We start from the raw sequence: 19,646 nt of genomic DNA on the forward strand, positions 1-19,646 counted from the left end.
TATTTAGAACATGGGGTTCGACACTTTGGTCTCTCGTGGCCGAAATAAGTTTTACACGCACACGACCCTGATAACGAAGATGAAAAAATAAATCTATCATCCTAATATCCCATATTATGTTCCTACTGGCAATCTATTTTCTTTTCATCTGGCAAAAAATTATTGATTGAATTATTATTGATACTGGAAAGACGTTTGTACTGTCTCTACTGTGTAGGTTTATCTGCAACACAACCTGTAGCTCCCCCTTGGGACGAGAATGGGGATCAACTGTGTCATGTATTGCAACTGATGATTATTTTCAATCAATTCATCTGCAGATAGATTTCTTGATAACTGAGTAATCATTGGGCCCATGAAACGGCATTTGTATAAAATTATATAAAAAAAATAATAATTTGGGAACAAAACGGACTAGAAAAACAAGAAATTATTCACATTTGTGAAACTAGAACCAAAAACTTTTCTTGTAGTTTTTGCCTTTAAAAAAATACTTACACAATTAAGGAATTATAAAGAAAAATCTGATTTATCAACTCATTATTTCAGCTCTTTAGGTGCATGTCTAGGAGTTAAATAAATAAATTACATTTAAGAAGTGATTTCCCCTCATCAAATTGTATAATTTAAACAATAGTTTAGCAGCCTGAGGAGGAAAAACAAATATTAAAAAAAAATGATGAAGATGTCATCATTTTTGTCATTTGTCATGTCATTTAAAACAATGTGAAACCTCTTCATCACTACAGTCAACAAACAGAGCGTGATTAACATCATTTTCCTGCTTTGATGTCAGAAACCCTTAGTCTGCCCATATTGACAGGTTTTTTTGTTGTCAACGTTGAGTATGGCTATCTGTGTGTGTGTGTGTGTGTGTGTGTGTGAGTGCGTGTGTTACCGTGATGACGTCTCCTGCTTTGATGTTGAGGCTGGTCAGGTCGTAGTTGTTGCAGTAATCCTTCAGAGCCCGAACCTGAAGGGCTGCTGACGCATCTGAGAGAGACAGCAAATGTATATATTAATACTAATAATACTAATGATGTGTATACAAAATAAATCACATCAATGTGTCGTCACTATATAAAATAAAATAGATCCAGTTAAGGAGAAGCAATTTAAAGCTGAAATGTGATCACGATTCTGTAACTGCGTTGCCTATTTCTGGCTGCAAATGTTTTCAGAAAGATATTTCAGTTATTATATCTGTTATGTTGTGAAATGAGAGAGTTTGCTCCAGAGGGTGGGCGGTGCTCGGCTTTGGCTTTCTGATTTCACTGCCAACCAGTCGACTAAATATGTTTCTGAACACATTTAAGGCCACAAGAAGTTATTTTTATTAAAGTTATCAACTAGAGCTTTAAACCAGAATAAACCATCACTTTGCAAAATGATACTTCTTCACCTCATCACCTATTAAAACCATGTACATCCATCATATATCATCATCCATCATCCATCCATCCATCATACATCATCATCCATCATCCATCCATCCATCATATATCATCATCCATCCATCCATCATCCATCCATCCATCATCCATCATCCATCATCCATCCATCCATCCATCCATATATCCATCATCCATCCATCATTCATCCATCATATATCCATCCATCATCCATCCATCAATCCATCCATCCATGCATCCATCCATCCATCACCCATCCATCCATCCATCCATCCATCCATCCATCCATCCATCCATCCATCCATCCATCCATCCATCACCCATCCATCCATCCATCCATCCATCCATCCATCATATATCATCATCCATCCATCCATCCATCCATCCATCCATCCATCCATCATCCATCCATCCATCCATCATATATCCATCCATCCATCATATATCATCATCCATCATATATCATCATCCATCCATCCATCCATCCATCCATCCATCCATCCATCCATCCATCCATCCATCCATCATATATCATCATCCATCCATCCATCCATCCATCACCCATCATATATCATCATCCATCCATCCATCCATCCATCCATCCATCATATATCATCATCCATCCATCCATCCATCCATCCATCATATATCATCATCCATCCATCCATCATCATCCATCCATCCATCATCCATCATCCATCATCCATCCATCATCCATCCATCCATCCATCCATCATCCATCCATCCATCCATCCATCCATCCATCATTCATTCATCCATCCTTCTATCCATCCATCACCCATCCATCCATCCATCATTCATCCATCCATCCATCCATCATCCATCATCCATCCATCATCCATCCATCCATCCATCCATCATCCATCCATCCATCCATCCATCCATCATTCATTCATCCATCCTTCTATCCATCCATCACCCATCCATCCATCCATCCATCCATCCATCCATCCATCACCCATCATCCATCCATCATTCATCCATCCTTCTATCCTTCCTTCTATCCTTCCTTCATCCATCCATCCATCCATCCATCACCCATCCATCCATCCATCCATCATCCATCCATCTTACCCCTCAGCAGTTGTTTGATCTCTCTGCTGGCTTGTGTAGCAGTGAACTGGTAGACGATGTCGAGTGCAGTCTGGCTGTAAGTGTTTCTCACTGTGGCGTTGATACCGCTCTGGGGAAAGAGAAGACAGTTTACTTTTTCATTTCATTTACTTGTTTCTTTGTTTCATGCAGATGTTAAGTGTAAAATCCAAAAGTGAAACCGTTTCGAATGGTTTCATTTTCTGCTCTGTTATTGTTAAGTTCAAAACACACAGTATCAGCTAAGTGTTTCTTCACACTAATTAAACACCTCAGGGATGTAATAAAGAACCACGATGGCGTCAACAGAAAGTAACGCATGCTCACTCATTCCCTGTAGCTAACAGACCACAACCGCCTTTATTTTAGAGGGAGAGCCAAACGCTCAACAAAGACGACTTCAGTTCAAAGACTCCAAAGTTGGGTAATTTACATCATCTCTCATTTTGCATTGCAGTTTACACTAATAGCCTCAATTTTATCACATGGGGATGAAAAGATGTTCTGCAGGGAGTAACCTTCATAAATGGGCAATAGGCCTCAGACTCCCACTGCATTTAATACTCCCACTGGAACTCTATTTATGAATATGCTCATTATAATGATGAGACTGTAGGACGGGTAGCAGAGTAATCTGTCTCTGAAGCAAGTAAAACCTAATTGATATTATATCATATATTATATATATATATATATATATATATATATATATATATATATATATATATATATATATATATATATATATATACTTATATAACACTTATACATGTGAAAAGAATTTCAAAAGGTTTGAGCAAAAATGGCTTATGAAGATATCTCCCATCAATAGTAAAAAAAAAAAAAAGCATACTTTCCATTATTTTAAATATTTTAAGGCAATTAGAGGGTAACACTGCACAGTCCTATAAATCATAAGTCAGAACATATTTATTCATTTCAATGTGATATGAGAAACATCTTCCATAGCTTCATCATAGACAAGAGTCCCAATGTGTTTTATTGTAATCTTATTTAAAATAGAAAATGCCAAGCATTACTATGTGAGGTATATTATTAACCGTCGTGGAGACAGCAGGTAAAATGGTTAAAAATATGATTGTAATCATCCTTTAAGTGAACTCGGCCGGTGCTCGAAGCTCCCCAGTAAAGTTCCTCTTACTTCCAGCAGGAGTCTCACTGCCTCGGTCTTTCCACACAGGGAAGCTTCATGCAGGGCAGTGCCCGCTTTGGTCTGCCTGTTGATGTCGATGCCGGCCTGGATCAACAGTCTGCCGGCAGAACGGGGAAGTGGAAGAAGAGGTGAGGGAGGGAGGAAGAGAGGGGATGAAGGAGACAAACAAGGATGTAGAGAGAAGAGGAGGTGAATGAGGAGGAGGAGGAGATGGAGAGAGGAAAAATCATGGTTTACCGTAACTGATTTAAAGGATAAATGCTGACATTTCACTATATTTCTCTCACTACCAACAAATCCCATGATATTAAATGATATGGACATAATTTATATAAAGGCAATAACAGATGATAATGATCTACAAAATATACACAAGGAAGATAATTAACAATTAACAGAGGGCAGCATGTGAAGAAAATACCTTTTAATAACACTAACAATAATAATATGATGACTACAATAAACAGGGAAATAGAAAAAACAAAAACAAAATAAAACAGAGAGCTGGGGTCACCCTTCTCTGGACCGAAGGCAAGTGAGGTGGAGGGACCGTGTGACTCGCTGGTCACCACCCTGAAGCCGGTGTAGCATTACAGCATGTTGGAAATAGCAAGCTAGCCAACTCACCGCGCTAGCGAGCCGGCTAGCTCGTTCATTCCCCCACGCTTTGATGCTACAGGACACGTGTTGTATAGTTATCGCTCATCTGGCAGTGTGCTTCCCCACGCTGAAAATGGCCGCCGCGCTCCCCAACCCGCCGTGGTGTGACTTTCAATGGGAATGTCCAAACAGTGTGCAGCATTTAACGCAGCACAGAAGATCAGCAGCTGTGTACTCTGAATGATCAGCTGATCAGCTGAATGATCAGCTGATCAGCTGATCATTCAGCTGATCAGCTGATCATTCAGCTGATCAGCTGATCAGCTGAATGATCAGCTGATCAGCTGGGTCCCAAACAAGGGCAGAAAGTTGAAAGATGAGACGACAAGAGGCGACACGCCTTTCATTTCCCTCTAACTTCTACTGAGCTAGAGTCAGTGTGTGTGTGTGTGTGTGTGTGTGTGTGTGTGTGTGTGTGTGTGTGTGTGTGTGTGTGTGTCCTCTGCTGGTCATGCCTAATGAGCATCATTTATCAGTGTCACTTCTAGACAGACACGCTCTGCTCGATCGACTACGACAAGCCTTGATTCTCTCTCTTCCTCTGTCTCTCTTTTGAACCCCTCTCTTTACTTTCCTCCCCCCCCCCCCCCTCTCTCTCTTTTATCTCTCTCTAATCTTCCCTCAGTTACAGTCTTCTCTCTCACACACCGCAACATAACCCTTCGGCTGGGATCCGAAACGCTAACGTCGCCGCGACGACAGCAGTCCCTTTTTGCGAAAACGTAAACAAAAATTAGAGACACATCCCCGTCGAGATGAGATCATAATGACTTGACATTTGGCGCGACGGAGTGCCGCTGCTCGTCTGCCGTGTGTGAAGTCTCCCGACCGTCCTTGAACGCCTCTGACTGATGCATCGCTGAATGGCAACACATGATTTCTTCACTTAATTGGATCAGATTCTTCCCCTGTTGTGTTGTATATATGTTTGCTCAGCAGGCTCCGGAGGACGTTAACACCCAGTGATTCATTAGAAATGGTGTGTGTGTGTGTGTGTATGTGTGTGTGTGTGTGTGTGTGTGTGTGTACCTGATGATGTCTATGTGTCCGTTCTTGGCGGCCAAGTGAAGAGGAGACGTCCCGTTGGGGTCTGTGGTGTCTCCTTTTTTGGGCTCCAGCAGAGCAGCACACATGTTACTGGACAGCAATAACTGGACCACCTACACACACACACACACACACACACACACACACACACAAGCATCACACTTGATGGATTGTCTTCAGCTGCTGGCGTTTGTGAACAATGCCTCAACGCGTGGGTTCTTACCCCGACTCTGCCGAACTCACAGGCCAGGTCCAGCGGCGTCTTCCCCGCGTTGTCCACGATGCACGGGTTGGACTGGTGCTGCAGCAGCATCTCCGACTGCAGGGACACACACACAAGCAAACACACGATATGAAAAAGATTTGATTGAAGCAGGTTCTCTATCACTATCACAATCAGGGCTTCAACATGGAGCTTCAACATCTACATTCTGATGTGCAATGATATATAATAATTGGACTTTGTGGGATGAAACCAAACCCCCTAAGAGAAAACACACATGACATTCAAACAGCATATAAAAAGGTGGCCCGCAGAATTGAACCCACAACATCCTTGCTCCGAGGCAACGGCGCTCCGCCCCACGCGCAGGGATAAAAGACAGAATTATGCAATGTATATGTAAGTGCAGACATTATCCTTCAGAGAACACGTCACGCTCTGTTAAAAATCACACGTCCTTAGAAAAGCAGGACTGAGCAGAAACATTAACACTATTATATTATGTATTATATATTGTATTTCCATCTAGAAATGCCTTTTAACATAAATCAGAACATCGATTCAATGTCTTATAAGTCCAAATTGGTACCTCAGCTGACTTTGTGTGTGTGCTTACTAAAAATCAGTATGCTAATGAGCCAGAGAGGGATGGCAGCGAGCCGTTTGCTGACAGAAAAGCTGAGTTTTGCCAGTTTTTGCCCGTCGTTCCATCCATCCCTGTGGGTGCGGCGGCTCGTGGCCGTACAATGGCCTTAGAGGAGCACTGTGAAGGAATAGCTCGGTTACAGTGGAAAAAGACTTAGAGGGATCAATTCCCACCAGAGAAATTAGCTCATTGTGCTTTCTAATGCACCTTAAAAAATGGAACAAATGAAGAGAACGCGCCAAATTAAACCCCCTCGTCTCAGATCAAAAACACCGTCTCACTGGTTGTGAAAGCAAATCTCTCAAAGCTTTTCTGTGTCTCACTGGATGTTAAATGATTCATTTTTTTTTTTAAATCTGTGGTCCGTGTCCGTATTTTTTTTTTAACATTTTAAATGTTTTTGCCCTTTGCACACAGCGAGCAGCTTAGATTAGAGCTCCAGTGTCGGTTGTTTTACCCCGTATGAATCATTTATGTTTAATCAAATCAAAAGGATTTCTGAGCCTGAGAATGCTGAGCGTCGCGCTCCCCTCGAGCTGCTGTAGTGACTCGGCTATATTTCACTGCTGTAGCTCTGGCAGGCCTGCAGCACCACTGCAGTGTTTGAACCAGATTGGATGTTTCTCAGCTGGAAAAGCCTGTCGAGGTAAACTGATTCCAGATCTGAGTCTTGACGTAGCAGATTGCTGACGACGGCTCGGGGAAAAGCAAATGATGAACTCATCGACCTCTTACATGATGATCAGACTACGTGATCCTGCACTGAGAGTACAAGTCTATCATAAACTGTGTAGACAAAGACGTATGGGCAAAATAGTGCATTCTTTTATATCAAGCTTTTAATCTATAAGATTGAGCCATTTTTTAATATTTGGCAAATCCATGTTAGTTTCCTGTTTTTCTGCACAAAAAATGAAATGCATCAAAAGCAATGTTGTAAATATTGGGATAAAACATCCCCCAAACCTCTAGTATACAGAAAAGCATTACATTTTAACGGTTATTTAAGGATCTAGTTTCTGAAAATGAATGAATATTTATTAGTAATGGTTAAGCCGATGTGGCAAACATGTTTGCAAACCGCTGCACGATGTGATGCGTCTGGCCCCAGACGAATGATTTTCACTCTCTTTTAGCTAGTTTCCAGAAATACACTCTCACCCGACGTATATCCTGCACCGATGGCTCCGTCGGTGAAACATATCCTCCGTCATAATATCAAATAAAAAGAATAAAATATGATCTCTGGCTCTTTCTCGTCAAATGCAGCTGGTTGCTAGGCGATAGGAGACAGGGAATCCTCTGTGGACCAGACCAGTCTCATTTCGGAGTCTTCAAAGGACCCGGCCGACGTAGACGAATTCAGCCGACGCATCCTCCGAAGGATGCAGCTGCTGGTTTGGGATCCAGCTTATATTTATGACTCTCAACATCGGGAAAGAAAGGACGGGGATGGGGTCAAGTGCAGCTGATCTGGAGACGATCACATTAAATGATCCGACCACTCAGCCAGACTGGTGGAACCAAACGCCGTGGGAAGCGATGTGACTGCCAGAGTAAAAGAGGGATGAGAGAGCCGGGAAAATAAGACGGATGGAATAAGACTCAGGCTAAACCCAGCAATGGGAAGTCAGGGACTGTATGTGCATCTTTACAAAAACCCGGCTTCATCATAAAATCCCGGATCATAGGGATTGCACTTGACAGGCATGCAGTTTACTGCGCCGACAGACACTGATGCTGAGATGCCGGCCATGTTCCCTACCCGGAGAATTCACCCTCGTTTTTGGTTTCTGTTGTTTACATTCCTACCCGAAAAAATGGTCATCAGCAGAAACATGACCAAACAAGCAGATGGTGTTTTATTATAGCTCTATTTTACATAAATTCCACCAGCGTGTCCTCATCTCCACCAGAGAGAAACAACACACTGGACCATGTTTGCAGAAATACTCTTGGCAGCTCTAAAGTCCTTCCCCGGCCACACTTCGGACCATCACACCAGATTTCCCTGCTACTGCTGCCTTCTTGCACCCAGCTGAGTAAACGGGACAAACCATCTGAAACAACAGTTATATATGTGGACAGAAGAAGCTCCGGCTTCTCTACTGTGTGAATGTTCGAGGACTCCGCCACCAAGGAAAACAACATCAATTTTGAGGAATAAACACAATGACGTCGTATATCGGCAAATGATGTGATGGTCGTATCAAGAAACAAATAAGATGCCTTTCGGCATGCAGGATCGGCCGTCCGAGACTGGAAGCCAGCATCAAGGCTGAGGCATCAGGGGAGACCTCCGCACCGACAACACTAAAGATATGTGGCAGGCGCTCCACAATGTCACAGGCGCCCCCGTCATGTGTGAGGTCACGCCGCCAGATGAGCTGAACGCATTTCACGCTCGCTTTGATCTCCTCGACAAAGAGTCGGCTGTCAGGTCGCCCCCGCCTCGGGAGGCGTCCACGGTCGGTACCCACAGGAGATAACAAAGGAACCCTGATGAGAGGGACGAGTAAAGCTGCTGGGCCTGATAACATCCCTGGTCCTGTACTGAGGACAGGAGCCAACCAGCTACTGATGTCATCACTGTCACAGCAGAGTCTTCACACCTGCTTCAGGACAACCATCCTCCCTGTTTGCTAAATAACAGCGTCTCCACAGCCTCACCCATCTTGAAGATGAAACTGATTGGTAAGCCTGGCACTCTCTGCAGTACCTCACTCTGCCACTGGTTATTAAATGTACTCACAAACAGACCCCGGGCAGTTCTGATTGGCAGCTCCTCTACTCGAATGTCAAACATCGGAGACCCCCAGGGCTGTGTGCTCAGCTCCCTCCTGTTCACGCTGTACCGCTACTGACAGCGTCGTCATCGAACAACGCTGAGGTTTCATATTGAGAGGAAATCAACAATCTAGAGAGAATAACGTTCTGCTCGACGTCAGTGGAACCGAGGAGCTGATTGTTGATTTTAGAAAAGAAGGAAGTGAAGACACCCATCCCTACATGAATGGAACAAGTGAGCCGTCTTAAGTTTCTGGGAATCATCATCACAAACAACCTGACATGGTCATCAAACATCTTCATCTGGTGATAAAAAGCTAATAATACATTTCTGAAGGAATCTTAAGGAGGCTAAATTCCTGTGCCAAGTTCTTGTCAAATATCACAGAGGGCTCTACAGCGCCCAGAACTTCACTGGTACTCATCTAGCATCGGTGATAGGGGGTGCCTGCCAAGAGCCCGAAGGATATTACAAGAAAAAAAACCACCAGGCTAGAGCCTCTTCACCCTGCTGCTTTCTGGCAGGAGCTCTAGAAGTATCTAGAAGTACCACCAAACTTTAGAGCAGCTTTTCCTCAGGCTGTGAGACTTCTAAATTCCTCCTCCACACGTGTGTTTTGTTGTGTACTTTCTTATGTAGCAAAATTGGGACTACATACTAGGGATGGGAGTATATATGATTTTATTGCAAATCGCCCTAAAAAATGTAACTCACGTATAGTTGATAATGGAATTTCCATTATCTGGATAATCGGGATAATCTTAAATATGGTCACAAGGGACTTGTAGAAGGTGTCTAGCTCTCTATTATGGTAGAGAAGTGATAAATAAGAGCCTTAAAAATACAGGAACCAAAAATGCAATTTTTGGGCCCATTATTTATGCAGGGAGACCTTATGATTTATGATCATATGATCCGTTGCACGTTGCCATCACTCACCACGTCGTAGTGGCCGTGCTGCGCTGCCAGGTGGAGGGGAATCTGTCCTTCATCTGATTGGCCGTTGACAGATGATCCGGATTTCAGCAGCATCTTCATAGGCTCCGCCTTCCCCTGCCAGGCTGCGTAATGCAGCGGCCGCATTCCTGCACGCAGAGAAGCACAACGTGTCTATCACACACTGAGGTGTATGGTATTATAATGATCAATGCGTGTTTCTATGGTAAGGTGTGTGTGCGTGTGTGTGTGTGTGTGTATATGTGTGTGTGTGTGTGTGTGTGTGTGTGTGTGTGTGTGTGTGCGCTCACCTTTCTGGTCTCTGATGTCGACAGCAGCCTGTGACTCCAGCAGCAGAGTGATGAGCTCCAGGTTACCATTGAGCGCCGCATGATGGAGCGGAGCAAACCTATAGTATATATACACACACACACACACACACACACACACACACACACACACACGGTTACATTTGTGAATAACAGTTATTTTCCTGGTAATTATGTCATCCCTCATTTTTTGGTTTTTGAATGACAGACACCTCCAGTGTTGTTGTTGTTATGATATTTGGACCCCAGAGGAAACACTAGACCACACACATCCATACTCTCTCTCTCTCTCTTTCTTTCTCTGTGTGTGTGTGTGTGTGAGAGAGAGAGACCAGAGGGTGTCTGCGGAGTAGATAACATCGACATGTCAGCCTTGATGGATAAGCATAAGAGAGGCTGTAAGGAGGGAAAAGCCTCACACAACCCGAGGTCACACAGTCGGGCGACGAACACACACATGCAATCTGTTTCTGAGTCTCCCAAACAAACGCCTTCGATCTGACTGATATCAACAGTGACATGTGTCAGCTTCCTCCTCTCTACCACTCTCCTGCTCTTCTCGGGAGGTTTGCTGTCAAATGTTTGTCACAGCGATTGGAGTGATGACCCGTGAAACGAAGGCAGCAACTTAAACAGTCATTAGATCATAAAGAAGATGAATGTTTTTGGCGCTCGTTTCTGGTTAGACCCCTCTTTTGTGATTGGGCACTTAATCAGACACCGGATGTTCTGTAACCACGGAGACGGCACCGCCAGCCTACCGTCGTTGAGTTTCCTGCGTGAGGGTCGAAGCTCCTGAGCTGCTGAGCAAATAGAAAAGTTACAGGAGGCACCGTAGTGAATATGGGAGTCACACTTGCTGTGAGCGTGTCGGTGAGCGTGGAGCAGCATACTGAAGAGTGCTGCACTCCCAGAATGACCTGTTCCACTTTATCCACTCCCTCCCTCTCTCAGCCGGCACTGCTCTTTTCCTGTGTGGACCGGCACATTATTTTCCTCTTTACCATTCCTCTGCCACCTCCTCTCACTTTTATTTACACTAATATGCTTTGAATCGCTCAAATAACTCATTAAAAACGAAGAGTACTACTAATATATGCTAATAATTCCTAATTGTGCTTGTTTTGTTATTGTTGAATTTGTATGTGTTTTTACAAGATACAGTCCATATTCCTTGATGCCAGTGTGTATTGTCTTGGTAAGTGGGTAAACCATGTGACCAACATAAGTCAAAATCGAATACCAAATTATTATATAATATTATATCATATTGAATTATATTTGATAATCCTTATTTTTATGAAAGTAATTCACTCATTCCTTCATTGACTCAACAATATCAATGTACACCACGATACCAATATTCTATGCATAATATGTTTCACAATTATGTATACTCAACCACTCAGTCTGTCTGCGACTATGTTCTTTTAAATTTAGTTTTTTACTTTACCTCTTTATAATATATTTACCGTTACTCATGTATTATATTTGTTCTGGCCATCAGGGGGCGACTCCTCTGGTTGCATAAAGAAGTCTTTTTGCATGCTATGAGAAAATGAACTCTCCCTTGATGTATTATCTCAGGAAACATTGTGGTTTATGGTCTCAATCGTTAATCAGTAAGATTGTGATCAAACCTTAAAAAAAAAAGATTGAGTGACGTCAGCATCGGACTCTTCCAGCAGCCTGAAATGTGTACGTCGGAGCGGAGCGGCAGCGGCGTTCCCACTGCGCATGGGTCATCACCCACTTCTGCATCTCGGCGGCGAGTGTGTTTTCTTCCCCTCCAGGGTTAAAGCGGGATAGCGTTACACAATGCTGCGCTGGGCTGAGTGAGGCAGCCCTGCAGTGTGTCATGGCGGGGTGCATGTGTGGGGGAGGGAAGCCCTCGCTTTTGCCAAGTACATAGTAAAATCTGCTATGCAATATTAATACCCCCCCCCCCCCCCCCTCCTCTCTTCCTTTTCTCCTCCACACATCAGCCTCTCTCTTTCTTATTCTGTCCATCTTCCTCCTTGTTTCTCCTCCTCCTCCTCCTCCTCCTCCTCCTCCTCCTCCCTCTTCAGCCTTACCGTCCTTTTTATCTTCCTGTAATTCCTATCCAGTCTATTCCATTATGCCTCCTTCCATCTTTACTCTCCATATAGACATCCCTCTTCTTCCCATCTACTGCTCCCTACCTGCTGTAGTAGTTCATACGATAACAGGGATTCACCCCAACTAGCCGTTTCTGGGCAGCATTGTGCATCATGCAGAGCAACACTGCAGTCAATCATGTTGCAATCTTTCATCAATTCTGTCGTCTTTATGGTTATGGAAAGAAATTAGTCTCAATCAGGAAGCAACCTCCAGGTCTGAAAAGTGAAACCAAAACTGAGGTGCGTTAAACTTGCATTCTCTCTACTGGCCATCAGGGGGCGCCTCTGGTTCCATAAAAAAGTCTGATTGTATGGAAGTCTCAGATAAAATGGTCCTACTTCTCTCTTGATTTAAGCTCTTCTTCAATCCAGCATGACGTTCATTTAGTAAATGATGGTCCATTTAGAATAAAGTAGACCATAAAGCAGGGCATGTATATAATAATGTGTGATATACATTTTCTTATTGACAGCCCATGGTGCCTTAGTTTTTAGTTTCAGCCTAATGAATGTTACAGACTTTATGAAATATAGTCATTGTAATTAACAGCTGTAGGCTTCCATTGCCCTTTGCTAATAAAAAAGGAGATGGAGGGCCTTTCTAGCAGGGGAGAGAGACATATACTTACTGTATGTATATATATATATATATACATATATATATATATACACACACATACACACACATGGCTCCAACACTAATCACACACTGGACAGCGACATGGAAAGAAGACAATGTGTATTACTCTTCGTCCCATCTGCTGCTGCTTACAGTATGTGTCCACTTTTCCCCTGGCTCATATATCATACTGCCATGTGTCTCTGTTCTTAGCTAATTAGTGTATGTCACTCTCCCTGTGTGTGTGTGTGTGTGTGTGTGTGTGTGTGTGTGTGTGTGTGTGTGTGTGTGTGTGTGTGTGTGTGTGTGTGTGTGTGTGTGTGTGTGTGTCCAGGTTTTATCTGGCCATAAAACACACACATACAATCCTTCCACAGATTCCAGATCATCAAGAAAGAGTAAAAAAAATAGCATGGAGTTTTGTTATAATAGCACCTTTACTTAACAAGGCGACAATTTATTCTAGTAAAATGTTCTTTCCCGTCTAAGACCGCATTGGCTGTATTTTCAACAAACTATTCTTGAAGCAACGTGTGAAGACGAGCGGGGATTGGTCTGTATCATTTTGGGTCATGAAGATATTCTAAAGGTATATATTGGGGGACATTCTGCAGGATTTCCAGTCTTGTGGAAACTGTGGAAGCCTTGAAGGCACGTGAGAAAACACATTTCACTTCCCGTACCAGGAAAGAATATGCTGGCACCTGTCCTCGCACCTTTTCTGTCTGCGTGATCATATCATTAACGCCTGCACAAACGCTCACATTCAGTGCATGTGTTATTGCAGTGGAGCTCTCCTGTATTGCACTCTCGGGTCTCGTTGGGGTTCTTGTCAGGTTTTACAAGGAGATCCTCTGTACACGCAGAGTGCTTTGTTGTGATGAGAAACACGACTGTATGTGTCCATGTGACAAACTCCTCCTATTTATTCCGCTCATCCACCATTACCAATTTGCTGCTACTCTGTCTGCTTGATGCCGATCGAGGAATTAAATGCATCAACGCACAAACACTGAATGAAACATTTGAAGGCAACGTAAATGTTACAATGAACGGACATGAACTGAACACACACAGTGAAAGAGTTAAAGTTGTAAGACAAAAAACACTGACCACCCTCAGACCGGAAACGCCGTGGTAACGACCTGTCAATCACAAGGTAGCCCCGCCCTAAAGCATCCCCTGCTTTCTGGTCTGTTGGACTCTAAATGGACCATAATGTACTAAATGAACATCATGCTGGATTGAAGAAGACTTGAAACTAGAGATTGAGACCATAAACTCAGGTTTACAATGTTTACTGAGAGTAAAAGTTGTATCATTTTCCCAGCTGTGGTCCTGTTTGAGTCTTACTGCTAGTATTATTAAGGCGGCTGACTACTCATTTAAAAAAATGATTAAAATCTGCATCTCTAGATAACTTTTGTTGTGATATGACACAATATAAATACAGTTTGAAGGTTGAAATGAATGGGTTGTGGTCATTCTACGTCTTCCTGCGAGACCGCATTGGCTGTTTTCCTCACACACACACACACACACACACATCAGGATAAACTATGGTAAAACATCGCCGTGAGTCTCCAAGCATCTAAAATGAATCCACTGGTGAAGACTCATTAGCCGTGTGCTCATTATAAAACAATAATGTAACTTGATCCATGCATTCCTATCATACACTTCCTCTATGGCTTCCTCGTACACAGCCATGTCGGTGGCAGCCAGTATGGACCACTTAATACTTTGAGATGAATTCAGGGGCAAAGAGGCAATAACGGGGACAACGCTGATTAGATTTGCCCATTACAGCAGCAAAGCAGCGCTGAGAGGGTTTCTTTTTACATCTATCTTTACGGAAAGCGCCTCATTCGGCCCAGTTTGCAGTCTTTCATCTCCGTTTACGAATGAGCGTTTCCACCTGCCGCTGTCACACATGTATCATGGATGAACACTTACTGTGAACGTGAGCATCTGGGCCAGCTTCAGCATGCAAGAAACTTTTAAGGACACATTTCATTTTTTGTAACGTCCCCTCTGAAGTCTGTAAAGCAGGTGCAGGATACTCGTTCTACTAATATGCAATATTCTGGAAATGCAGACAAACTACAGAGGAGACTGTCTGCTGTGTAATTAAAATGAGTCAATTACAGCCACAGAGCATCTGTTGTAGCATCCATCAGAAATGAGCTGAGTTTGTAAAGTTAGAACAGTGCTGGCGAAGTGACTGTAAACTTGTGGCTGGAAGACACTCGGCTTGAACACTTAATCCCTTTTTCCACCAAAATGAGCACATATGTGCTGTTATTTATTTTATTTTTTTTAAATAGAATAGAAAATCTTTACAAATAGTATTTTTTCTTCTATATTTTGGTACAAAATGGATTGAATGCAGGTTGTTGTTTAGTGGGAGAAATTTCAATACTACCTGGGTTATTTGGGTCCATACTTTAAAAAGGTATGGAGTCCCAAAACCCAGCCCTGCGGTACACCAAAATCATTTCTAGGTGTCACTTGGGTTTCTGCCTGGAAAGTAGAAAGCATGTGATTCGAATAATGTCCATAACCATGGAAGCATTCAGTTCTTTTGTCTGTTTCTTCATGCAGTTCTTCTGCCTTTTCCTTTTATTTGTCGTCCATTGTGTGTCATCAACGGTACTCTAAGTCCTCAGATACAATCTCATTCTGGGTCTTCTGCTGCGTTCACACCCAACGCAGAGCTCTACGACAACCTCACTCACAGCATTATGTTAAGTGTTGATGGAGCAGCTACAATGTTAGCATAGTCCAGCACTGAACTATCCAGACTCCATTCAGAAAACAAGACTTTTAAAAGCTGGTTGCTTGTGGTCTTGCAGACAGACCGAACAAAGCAGGACTTCAGACTTTTTGCAAATCACCATCATAATGAAGCTATTTCGGCATCTTTTTCATCCGTTTATTGCAATTTAATCACAGTGAAATTGTTTATTTTGGCTTCATCTAGCTGTAGTAAACCAGCCGATGTGTGTATACTAAATACGGTGAATACACCCCGGGGTGATGTCATGAACCCAGACAGGAAAGGGACTGGGACTTCCACAACATGCACAAAGCAGCACTAGTTGTTATTTCAGCCATGCTGGGTGAATGTTGTTGGCGCTCCACGGAGGTAAGCCCCGCCTCCTCTCTGGCACCAAGAAAACACTAATGACCCTGCGGTGAAACCAGGCGAGTAACGCGAGGCGAAGATTCGTGTCACATTTGGTGTGAACGCGGCAGTAAACCTTCAGACGGAGTGCAGCTCTCTGTCACACAACCAGACCAGACTGGAAGGATGTGGGCCGCAGTTTTCCATTTGATGTTTTGTCTGTTTAAAGCAGTAACTCACGAACAAAGTGGCACGAAGCCACACACTGCACACACACACACACACACACACACACACACTTCAGCTAAGTGGTATCTGGGCTAATCCTTGTGCTTTGAACACTATAGAGACACAAGGAAAACTATCACGACAACACAGCTTTTACTGTGTATGAATGGGACTATGGGAGGAGAGGGAGAGGATGGGTGTTAAAGGGGGGGTGAGGAGAGGAACTCACCCATCTGTATCCTGGAAGTTGACATTCACTTTCTTCGCAGAACCGAGGAGCTCTGAAACACAAATACAGAAGAACGTTTATTGAGTTTTGCAGCATATAAGTGATAGAAACAGCTGGTCCATGCCTTTGTGATATAACAATAAAGGAGTTGTACTTAATGTTTATGTTGACAGCATCATACAGTATGATATGAGTCATTTTTCAAGCCTTCCTTTTCCATTTCTCCAAAACGAGACTCATTTATCATGAGTCATATTGCTGTCATATTTCAGTCCTCAATGTTGATCTCGTTATGAATATTTACATAATTCTGCAAGGCTGTCTTATTTACTTTTGCCTTTAAAAAATAAAGTATAAGCATGCAAAATTAGCAAAACAGCAAACGTTATTACATAAAAAACACCCCTTGTGTAAAGTGGACGCCACTTTAGTCGCCTCCATGACATCACTTTGGCCTCATGCAAAAGCACTTTGTGACCCGTTTGTAAAAGCGCTCCCCATGAATACATTTAAACCGACTCGTGCAACGCACCACACTCCAGATGTTGCATTATGTATTCACATTACAGCTGCGTAGGTAATGCCATAAAGAATCATAAAAGTCTGCAGCAGAGACTGGGAGGTGGATTTAAGTGCTGTAAACTCAGCACAAGCACATGATGAATAGTGCAAATTTGACAGCCGTCTCCAGAAAAGACAATATTCATGTTCCGGCCGGTAATACAGCAAATACCAAAACGATAAAGAGCTCAGACTGCCAGCCAGGAAGTCATGAAGCACCATTTTTGCAAATCAGATCCTAACAACATGTCGCCTGGGACGGAGACGAGATCAGGCGGCAGCAGCAGGAGGCGGAGCCTAAAAGCTGAATCAGGCTCTTTTTTTTCAAACTCATTCCAGCTAGACAGCTTTTAGAAGTGATGATATTGAATAATTAATTTGCCACGATCAACTTATTGTGAGTGTTTTTTATCCGACCCATCGATTAAATCCTATATGGTCCAATCCCTGCTGTGGAGTCACTTATTTACAGCTAGATGAGTCAGAGCATTGTGAGTCTGTACACACACACACACACACACACACACACACACACACAACAAACCCTCCAGGGGGCAGGAAACAGGACAGTCCCTCTATTGTAGAGGAGACAGCTCCCAGCGCCACTGGGAGAGGAACATTGATTTCCTAACAGGCTATTTCTGGCCGCTAAATGCAGGGATTCACACACACACACACACACACACACACACACACACACACACACACACACACACACACACACACACACACACACATGGATCGAGAGCTTTCAAAGGCACTACCTCCATCATCCGTGTGTTGAGTGGTGTAACACCACGGAAGCTGATGCCTCCACTAACATGCATTAATACAAAGGTGTGGTGAAGTTTGGTCGAAGGGGAGAAAAGTTCCAAGAGGTCAGAGAAAGCAACGCTGAACATTTTAAGAGCGGACGGAACAAATTCATCATTTCCATGGATAAGCTCCGTACAAAGACGGGCTTCTTTCCAAAAAGAAAGAACAAATCACTACTTTTTGTTGTTCATAGTGCTCCACATCTGTCCAGCAGCAGCTATCTGCGACCTTTTGACCTCACCACGTCATCAGATCTGACCCCTCGCCCTGTTGTGCGACAGGGAAATAGGCACACCCAAAAGAACAGGAAAATCCCTTCATTTGAATTAGAAGGTATCTCCGAGACGGACTTTGTGTGGGACAAACGCTCCGCTCGGCCTCGAGCTGCCTCCTCCTCCTCCTCCTCCCCCTCCTCCTCCCCCTCCTCCTCCTCCTCCCTCCTCCCCCTCCTCCTCCCCCTCCCCCTCCTCCTCCCCCTCCCTCCTCCTCCTCCTCCTCCTCCTCCTCCTCCTCCTCCTCCCCCTCCCTCCTCCTCCTCCTCCTCCTCCTCCTCCTCCGTGTCATTTAATAACGTCCTGCATTTCCCAAATTCCTCCTCTCATATAAATGCCTTTGAAGTGGATGACTTGTCTTTATGTACTCACTCAGTGAATATGTGTCATAGAGATGGAAATAAATACAATGTCTTAATGGAGTATAAACTCAGTAGTAATAAATGATGGGCGATTAATAATGATTCTTTCTGACAGCGACTACAAAAGTATTTTGGGATATTATAGCAGTCGGCTAATGGTTCTTACTCCCAACTCGGGCAGGTAGTATACAGACCAACAGACAGGTAGTATACAGACCAACAGACAGGTAGTACACACCAACAGACAGGTAGTATACAGACCAATAGACAGGTAGTATACAGACCAACAGACAGGTAGTATACACCAACAGACAGGTAGTATACAGACCAATAGACAGGTAGTATACAGACCAAAAGACAGGTAGTACACACCAACAGGCAGGTAGTATACAGACCAACAGACAGGTAGTACAGACCAACAGACAGGTAGTATACAGACCAACAGACAGGTAGTACACACCAACAGACAGATAGTATACAGACCAACAGACAGGTAGTATACAGACCAACAGACAGGTAGTACACACCAACAGGCAGGTAGTATACAGACCAACAGACAGGTAGTATACAGACCAACAGACAGGTAGTACACACCAACAGACAGGTAGTATACAGACCAACAGACAGGTAGTATACAGACCAACAGACAGGTAGTACACACCAACAGGCAGGTAGTATACAGACCAACAGACAGGTAGTACACACCAACAGGCAGGTAGTATACAGACCAACAGACAGGTAGTATACAGACCAACAGAGAGGTAGTACACACCAACAGACAGGTAGTATACAGACCAACAGACAGGTAGTATACAGACCAATAGACAGGTAGTATACAGACCAACAGACAGGTAGTATACAGACCAACAGACAGGTAGTATACAGACCAATAGACAGGTAGTATACAGACCAACAGACAGGTAGTATACAGACCAACAGACAGGTAGTATACACACCATCAGA

At 43.4% G+C, this 19,646-nt stretch overlaps 1 protein-coding gene across 3 annotated transcripts in view; it reads right to left on the bottom strand.

The window, feature by feature from the left end:
• Positions 1 to 19,646, bottom strand: part of caskin1 (CASK interacting protein 1) — an 80,669-nt gene that overhangs the window by 20,027 nt on the left and 40,996 nt on the right. For all 3 annotated transcript variants that reach the window (XM_084037989.1, XM_084037988.1, XM_084037990.1), the window contains exons 2-9: positions 16,673 to 16,724; positions 10,311 to 10,408; positions 10,003 to 10,148; positions 5,630 to 5,725; positions 5,389 to 5,519; positions 3,688 to 3,796; positions 2,508 to 2,616; positions 899 to 993 (exon numbers count right to left, since the gene is read on the bottom strand). In XM_084037989.1, coding sequence (XP_083894115.1) covers positions 899 to 993; positions 2,508 to 2,616; positions 3,688 to 3,796; positions 5,389 to 5,519; positions 5,630 to 5,725; positions 10,003 to 10,148; positions 10,311 to 10,408; positions 16,673 to 16,724 — 836 coding nt within the window. The remainder of the gene's footprint in view (positions 1 to 898; positions 994 to 2,507; positions 2,617 to 3,687; positions 3,797 to 5,388; positions 5,520 to 5,629; positions 5,726 to 10,002; positions 10,149 to 10,310; positions 10,409 to 16,672; positions 16,725 to 19,646) is intronic.

The sequence above is a fragment of the Eutrigla gurnardus genome, assembly GCF_963514095.1.
Source record: "Eutrigla gurnardus genome assembly, chromosome: 20".
Taxonomy (NCBI): Eukaryota; Metazoa; Chordata; class Actinopteri; order Perciformes; family Triglidae; genus Eutrigla; species Eutrigla gurnardus.